At 57.3% G+C, this 8,721-nt stretch overlaps 1 protein-coding gene across 1 annotated transcript; it reads left to right on the forward strand.

The window, feature by feature from the left end:
- Nucleotides 1–2,413: 2,413 nt before the first annotated feature.
- LDBPK_333160 (hypothetical protein, unknown function) lies at nucleotides 2,414–5,575 on the forward strand (the record flags this gene model as incomplete). The annotated part of the gene is made up of 1 exon (XM_003864092.1): nucleotides 2,414–5,575. The coding sequence occupies one exon, from the start codon at nucleotides 2,414–2,416 to the stop codon at nucleotides 5,573–5,575; it is 3,162 nt and encodes a 1,053-aa protein (XP_003864140.1).
- Nucleotides 5,576–8,721: the final 3,146 nt, after the last annotated feature.

The raw sequence follows: 8,721 nt of genomic DNA on the forward strand, positions 1-8,721 counted from the left end.
CGTGCGGCACGCACCTGGACCGCCCACCCACCACGTGCACGACAGGCGCCGATCGCGCAGCGGGCACAGGAAGAGTAGGCGATGAAGGGCAGGGCGAGCGTGCTGGACGCATGGCGCGATTCGACGAGCGGGAGAGCCACGTCCCAGGCGACGAGCATTTAGCCCGAGTGCGACAGAGTTAGGTGAGCGGTGGCTGCATGCCGATGCTTGTCGACATGTTCGTGTTGGGCCGACACACGCCGACAAGGAGGAAGCGTTTCTCCACACCCTCCGCATCTTGATTTGTATTCTGTGTTTTAATGTGTCGTTGCTGCCTGCAAGCGCGGCTCTATTGTCACATCGTTTTTGTTATCCTTCATAGTTCTCTTCTGTTTTGAGACGGATTAGTCGGCCGGCTGGCGCAGTCGCCATCATCGTGGTGTGCTCTTATTCGTGATGATCTTTCGCACCGCTTGTCTCGCTGTGTGATTCGTGTGAGGCGGGCTTGCCTACGTTTTGAGGGACATTTTTTTTGTCGTGTCTTTTTTTTTATGCCTTTCTGCATATTATGTTCGCTCGTGGCGGGGGGAGTGTATGTGTGCAGCGCTTCATTTCTCTGTTCCTACATCTCTCCGTCCTTTCTTGATGTTGCGGCCCCTCATCGCAGATGAAGCGTGCCGGTACTCTTCGCCCTTCCAGTGCGCATCCGCTGTCTGCAAGAGCGAAAGACCGGTGAAAGAAGGTTGCGGAGTGGGAGTAGGGAAGGCGGAAGGAGAGCGGAGGAGGGACATCTGCAACGCACCTCGGTGCTCACATGTGCTCCCGTAGCATAGATCAAGGATAAAGTGGGGCGGAGGGTTGATTCTCCCATAATGCCCATGCGACACACGTGCGGCGGAACCTCCTATGACTGAGGTGCTTGCCATGGAGCCCGCACTACCGCGGGGGTGGGAACAGAGGGCATGACGTACACACGCGCACAGACACACCGTAAAAGTATTGGCGACAAAGATGCCAATAAACAGCTGTATTCGTCAGTAGCGTTTTTTTCGTCTCCTCTGTTTGTTGTGCTTGAGTGCTCGTCTCACTCTCTCTCGCTCGCTCGCCGTCGATGTGCGTTCATGCGTTTTTTTGGGATCGCGTAAGTCTGCCCTGACCTGCTCTATTTTTTTGGAATGTTTCTCTTTTCTCGTCCATACTCATCCTGTCTCGATTTGCTTACCGCGCCTGCACGCCTTCTTAGTGCGCGTTTCACTGTGTGGCTGATGTCCCTCCGTTCCTCACTCTCTCTATGCGCCCTCTTCTTTTTGTCCTGTGCGTCATTTGTTTTTCGGTGTTGCGCGTGTGCATGCATATATATATATATATATGTATATGTGTGTATATTGCTGTGTGCATATACTTGTGTACACATGCGCTGGTATGCTCGTGCTTGCATGCTTCCGTCGTTGTTGTTTTGTGCCTGCGTCGTGTGTATCGTATGAGTTTGTGCCGTGCTTGGAGACAAACCAAGAAAAGGAAAAGAGGGCAGTGTGCGTGCACGCCAAATGCGTGTGACTGGACTCCAGCTGAGCGCAAGGGTCGGAACACGACCCATGCACGCGATTTGTGAGTGTAAGGGAGGACGCTGTAGTGGTGGGCTGACAAGCGGCACAAGCGCACGAACGTTTCCCAGGAGTGGTCCATTGCCCCCGCCCTCATCACCTTTTTGGGAAGGTGGGATTCATAGAAGAGACGGGGGATGTTTGTGCACTGGTGTAACCGAGACTTGTCGCTCTGTGCATCTCGTTGGTGGAGCCGTGGGTCACCCAGACTCCCGCTACCTCTCTCGTTGGGCAGGTTGCTCTACACACTTCTGTGAGCCCCTTTAAACTATGTCTCCCCATCTTTTCTGTTTTTTTGTTTTTGTATTTGCTATATCTTCTCGCATGCGTGGCCCCGACTCTGTGCTGATCTACCCTCCCTGTACCCACCCAACTCGTGCGCACGCATGTACACATGACAGCGATCGAACCCCCTTCCCCGTTCACTCGGAAGGTTCAGGTTACCAGAGCAATCTTCAACAGCGCCTCGGAGGCAGGCTCTCTTGGTTTGTTTCTTTCCTGCTGCGCTCTCGCTCTCCCCTGATGGGTTTTCTTTTTGTTTCTCGTGTGCCACCGCTTATTCGAGATACATTTTTTTCCGCACCGCGTCTTCCGTTTCTCGCTCTCGCTCCGTCGGCCTGCTCATTGTCCTGCCTGCAGGACGATGTGTGCTGGCCCCTTCCTTCGCCTGCTCTCTTGTGCGTGCGCTGCTACTTCTATACCGGTGGGCGGGCTCACACGGCTGCCGACTCCCCTCGAGCCTTCCTCTTTTCCCATCATCCTCGGCTGAGGCGATCCGTGCGTACTTGGGCGGTCCTGCCTCGCATTTCTTAGAACGTCACCTCTACAAAATGGGGCGACGCAAGCGTGTAGTGCCCATGGAAACTGCGGAGATGCGGCGGCACCAGAGCGAGGACGGACGAAGAGGATCCATGAGCGCGTGCAGCACAAGTCGCAGCAATAACACGAACAGTAGCATCCATGCACCAGGCGGTGGTGGTGGTGGTGACCACCTCTCCCGCAGAGGTTCTTTCGCCGTGCTGGGGGGCGACCCGGCTCGCGAGCGCACTAGCAAGCACCTCAGTCGCAACCAGTCCAGGAGCGGGTCCTCTTTCCGTCGTCCTTCTCAGCAGCAAGGTGTTGGCGGCGGCCTGCTTCCCAACAGCGGCTTGAGCGTCACTCCGCCCTCGCAGCAGCGTCAGTCTCAACCGTCACAACAGCCCTACCCTTGTGCACCACATCGAGAACAGAAACCGTACCCACAGGGCATAGGGTTTCCCTCTTCGGCGCACCCGATGACCCCCAGCAACGGCCAAACGTGTGACAGTGATGGCAGTGCACGTCACCATTACAGTGGCTCGATCCAGCCTGGCGAGTTTTCAGGAAATCCCTTCGTTGCGCGCCGCAGTAGCCGACTGCTCTTTGCTGCAGGCGGCGCGGTTCAGGAGCCTCAGCAGCAGTACGCTCCTTATCCGTCATCTCCAGGGTATGACAGGAATTCCAGCAGGCCCACACAAAACGCTCAGGCGCAGCCGTACTCGCCGTACTGCGGCAGCCCTTTGTTTCCGCCGCCGCAGCTCACCAATGCTCGCCATCTACCACCGCTTCCCTACGTAATGACCCCTCAAGGTATGATGGCGCCGCCACTTCTGTATCTACTCCCCATGCACAGCTGTCCCCCCATGCCCAACATGCTACCGCAGCAGCAGCAGCAAGAACACTGCTGTGAGATCCCAGACACGAGCAACGGAGCGGCACCCTCGCAGTACAACGCGATGAACGGTAACGTGATGCCTGCTTCACCGCAGGCTCCGTGGGGCTGGCAGCAGCATGTTCTGCTTGATCGGCCACAAGCGGTGTCACCACAGCCAACGCTGGTGAGATATCCGTCGTTCCTGGCGGAGAAGAACACTGCGACTAGCGTGGTCCCCACCGCCGCGCCGCCGGCCGCAGCTGATCCACAAGCAGCGACAAGAGCAGCTGGCGGCATTCTCTTGCCCCGCACGCAGAGCATTCTGAATCGCGTCTCAAGCTTCAAGAAGGCAGCGCAGCCTGCGTCAAAGGGCGATCAGGCGCGTCAGCAAGAGGCCGACATGCAGCAGCGACTCTATGCGCGGGAACAGGAGCGGCGTCGATTGGAGCAGGAAATGCAGGCCCGGGAGGCGGCCAATAAAGCTGCGCGAGATCAGCGGCTGCGTGAGCTATTGCAGCGCCAAGCGTCTCGCAACTTCGCACAGGAGTCAACTACAAATGCGGCTCCGCGCGTGCCGATGGAGCCGCCGAAGTCGAGTTGCCTCAGTAACGCTAGCGCCTCGGCGAGTCGCCCAGCGCTTCCATCCGAACCCGTGCTCGCTCTAAAGCAGGCGTCTCCTGCTCGTTCACCGTCGACTCCTCCGACAACCGACGCACCGGTGCCCCCTCAAGAGCCACGGCATCAGCAGCTGCCCATGTCGGTTGCCAGCTTGCACAGCCCCGCCGGATCACAAGCCAGCAGGGGGAGCCTCGGCATCACTGCGTCGAGGAGTGGGGAGGCAGCCGTGATAGCGAAGGGTAAAGGCCCTTCTGGAGGCGCTGGCACTATCACTGCTGTGGATGCACCGGCTGCACCAGCGGCGGGGACGCAGCAGCTCTGGCACCGCTCCCCATCCCTCGTCCTGTACGAGATTCCGCTGCGCTGCGCCAAGATGGTGACCGGGAAGGGCGAGGAGCAGATCGACTGCTCGACGTTCCCGGTGCGGCTCGTTGGCAGCAAGCTGCGCGTCATCGATGAGGTGAAACAGACAACGACGGAGTATGCCATAGACGAGATTGCCACACATCGACAGGGCTCGACATTTGTAGAGTCAAGGCTTCTCCAGAAAGTCGGCGAGGTGCTGGTCGCTGGCTACAGTGCGTCCGTGCTGAGCCTCGACTCGCAGGGACTTGCCAAGCCCCTTGCCGCCTTCGACAGTGCTGCGTGGCTTGCTAAACGGCGCCTGCTCAGGAACGTGATAAGTACGGTGAAGAACATGCAGTCTACGTACAGCAAGCAGGTTGGCCACCGAGACTTCTTCGAGGCAGCTTTTTCCTTCGCACTTGTCAAGAATGTGTCGGGACAGAAGGCAGCTGAGTGGAAAACGACGAACCCTGCTACCACACAGCGAGGGTACGAGGTGGTAGACCTTCTTCAGACCGAGCCAAGGGTTGTCCAGCTCAAGATGCATAGCTGCGTCCTGTTTGGCCACCGCATCGGCGGTGTCGAGTACCGCGCACTGCGCAGCGAATCAGAGTTCACGAAGGCGCTGGCGAGTGCGCAGGCGAACGCCAACATCGTGCTGGGCCGCCTGGCCGACGCCGTCGCCGCTGACCCAAACAACGAGGCAACGGCTAGGGAACAGGCATCTGTCCTTCAGGTGGTAACGTGTGTGCTGACGCACCGCAAGGCTGGCGCCGTGTCGCTGGAGGAGCAGATGGCGGAGCCTGCCGAGGCGGTGTACAAGCGAGAAGCGGAGAGCGACGTCATCTCGTCGGATGACGAAGATGACGCGAATGTGCTTGGGGCGTTCCAGTCGCACAATGTACCGTCTGCCTGCAGCGACATAATTATGAACTGCCTCACCTGCATCGGTTCTCAGCAGAGCCACCACCTGTGGACCGCTGCATTGGCACACGACCAGGGCACGGCGCCCACTTCCCTCTTTGAATCCGCCTTTGGCGGTCCGGCGTACACGGTGATTCTCGCCAGTATGGACCCCACAAAGGTCGAGTCTGCCGCGACACTTGCCACGCAGTCCGCGATGTCCATGAAACTGCACCGCCGCCCCCTTAACGGGTCTGCGCGCCGCCTTATCCGAACCTCCAAGTACATGACGGCGGCCTTACAGAAGAAATTGAGCAGTGCAAACTGCCCATCTGGCCCTCAGCAGTGCAACTTAAAGGCTGACATCTGCAAGTATGCTGAGGCACTAGACTCGCTCCGTAAAGTGCTGGGCACCATCGAAGCACGTCGCTTCAGCGTATCCGGTTCCGCGTAGTGGGGCCGGGCTCTTCAGCCCATCAAGTCGCACACGCACGAAAGCGGGTGGGGGCCGGGATGCGCACGCACGCACATGTGAGGTCGAAGAGTCACTCCTTTTGGAATCAAGGTGGACGCAGCGATGTGCCGGCAGCACGGCGGGGTGTTTTTTTTTTTCGCTTTAGTGCTTGACTGTCGCCTTGGGCATCGGTGTCTCTCACATTTCTTCTCTTGGTTTATTCTTTTGTTCGTCTTTGGCTGCCTGCCATCATTTCGGTGCGTGCGTGCTGGAGGCTGAGAGCCACGGGTGGGGCCTCCCTCTTCTTTCCCCTCGCATCCTCCTTCTTTTTGCCTGAGAGGGCGTCGCCTTCATCATTGTATTTCTTCTTTTTTTTTCTATACGGGTTTTGCCCTACCGATCGGTTTCGCTTTGGGTTGTGTGGGCGCTTCGCGTTCCCTCTCCTTCGCGTGTGTGTGTGTGTAAGTGTGCCAACTCGAGCACGTTCCTCTTCGCGTTTGGAATGTGAACTAAAAAAAAAATAAAACCACAGAGGAAGCGGCGCACACGTCTTGTTGGTCTTCTTGACACTGCTCATCTTTTTTTTTCTCTATGATGAAATCTGGTTTGGTGCATCACCTCCCCCTCTCGTTCCTCTTGGCCTCTTTGGTGCACCCCTTCAAACTCTTGTGGGCTTACAATGTGTGTGTGTGCGTGCCTGTGCAGATCTCCGTCTTGCTCTATGCGTGCACGTTGGGTTTTTTTTTTGTTGCCACAGGAGAGTCGTCTGGGTGGTGGTGGTGGCAGCGGGGCGGTGATGGTGTTGGGAATTTCGATGTCTCTGCGAATCACTTCGTCTTTCCATTTGCTGTGCTGTGCTTGCGAGTTCTTTTGGATTTGCTTCTCCCTCTCTCCTGCAGCGTGTGCGCGAGCGGCGGTTTGTCTGCGTCTTGAGTTCGCGGCTCATGCCACGCGTCCACACACCTCCCCACGCTTCACACGTAAATACACGTGTGCTTGTGGGTATACGCGTTTGCGTGATGTTGGCGGCTTTTCTTTTCTGTCTCTCTCTCTCTCTTGATATTTCGCTAGATCTGTGGCGGATTCGGTGTCGCCGATCTTTTTTTTTTCATTGTCCTCGCATCTCTGTCTCTCTCTCTCCTCTGTATTTCTCCTCTCTTGACACCCCGCATACCTATATGTGAAACACACTGGCACACTCAAGACATTTTTGCTTCTCGCTGGAGCTGGCAGTGATATGTGCATAACCCTGCGCCGCCCCAGTCGCTGCATCGCCCTTCCTGATACCCTTTCTCGACCCCCTTCACTTGTTCAGACACACACACACACACACACACAGACAATAGTGATATGCCCGGCATCGCATCTGATCTCCCCCACCTTGTATCCTTTTCTTTCGTTGGTAGGAGTGTCTGCGTTTTGTTATTCTTCATGATTGTACGCATTTTTCCTTTCCGTTTTTTTTTTCGAGGCAGCGCTTCGTCTCTTAACCCTGAGCCACCGCCTCTCGTGCTATTCCTTTCAGCCAAACGTGCATATATACTTTTCTGCTCGCTCAACGCTGTCGCCCTGTGGACGATGACCAGCACTTTCGAGGTGGAGGCTGGGGGTGGGGTGGGGTGGGGGACGAGGGTGCAGAGGTAGCGTTGTTGATGATCGATGTAGCGAAAGACGTGCACGGCGGCATGTTTGTGAGTTTCTTTCTCTTTCGAAGTTCTTTTTTCCCCTTTCTGTTCCACGTCTGAATCCGCTGCGTTTTCGCTTCTCTCTCTCTTTATGTGCATTTCATGTGTTTAATTTTTCCCCCGCTTGCTCGTTGGATGGCGCGCTCCTATGTCTGAGACCGCTTTCCCGTTCGCGTTGAATGCGAGTCCGTGCAAGCGTGCCGTGGAACCTGCTATCCCCCCCCTTCTCATCTTCCTCTGTCGTTCCCTTGCCTTTCCGCTTATCTTCTACAGACTCACGAGCTCACGTATTGTTTACCTCGCTTGCTGTTGTTGTATTGCAAACGCGCGCGCACGCCTCCCTCATTCGCAGCGGTTGCGTGTGCCTCAGCATACCACTACCTGGCGGGCTGCGGGCGGGCTCTTCCGAAGGGACGAAAAACTAGCGGCGTGCATCAAGTGACTCTCTCGCTTTTCGAAGCTCCCTTACTCGCTGTGGGCACATGATGCGATGCAGGCACACATAAAGTCAGGAGCGGCCGTAGTGCTTTCTGATACACCCATAGCCACCGAGAGACGAGGCTGCGGGCGCCCTTGCTTTCATCCACCGCACCGACTGTTGAGCGATGGGGCTGGAGCTTGATCTGCCGAGAAGACAACTTCAAACAAGAGACGCAGGTACGCAAGTGTGTTTGCTGTTGCGGACTCGCTCTCCGTCCTCATGGCGCTCAGCACGAGGCCTTCAACGGTGGAAGGCGGCGTGCTGCAACGCGTCTGTATACACATGTGCTGCGGAAAATGGCCCGCATCGTGCGCCTCTCTCTTCAACATGTCTGCGGGAATATCAAGCTCAAGCACAGCGAAGACCTTGACTGGGCTGCACGATCAGCCATACCAGAAGACGCCGACACCAACTGCGCGGATCACGGACTCGGTCATCGCTCTCAGATTTCAAGACGACATCCCCCGAAACCACACTAAGCGATGCGGCACGCTGAGACAAACGCCCCTCGGCGGCAGCCGTTCCACATCACAGGAGCACGGATACCAAGCTCACAAGACAGCAAGAGACCACCCTCGCCCAGTTTTCACAACGGGCACCTGCTCGTAATTAGGATTCCTGCAACGACCGGTGACTGGTAGTGGCCGCATGGGGTGCAGCGCATGTGGTGCCTGCTAGCGGAGCAGCAGTGTGGTGCCCCCGCTCCCCCCCTCCACACCACCAGAGTCTTCGCCCCCCCTCCCCCCTGCGCGCTTGCTCCACGAGGGCGTCTGACCCGGCGATGCGCCTGATATCGTATGCGGGGCTCGCCTATCGATGGCCGCTCACAGCAGCCCGTGTTTCACGCCATGGACTTGCACGCGGTGATGTGGGCACACATGTCTCGCTTGCGCTGCACGGGCTTCCACTGCCGGGTGTCTGCCGCTGTCCTCTGTGCCCCTCAGCACGACGAGCCATGAGCGCTGTGTGCGCAGACGCAT

Source organism: Leishmania donovani, chromosome 33, assembly GCF_000227135.1.
Source record: "Leishmania donovani BPK282A1 complete genome, chromosome 33".
In the NCBI taxonomy this organism is placed as follows: Eukaryota; Euglenozoa; class Kinetoplastea; order Trypanosomatida; family Trypanosomatidae; genus Leishmania; species Leishmania donovani.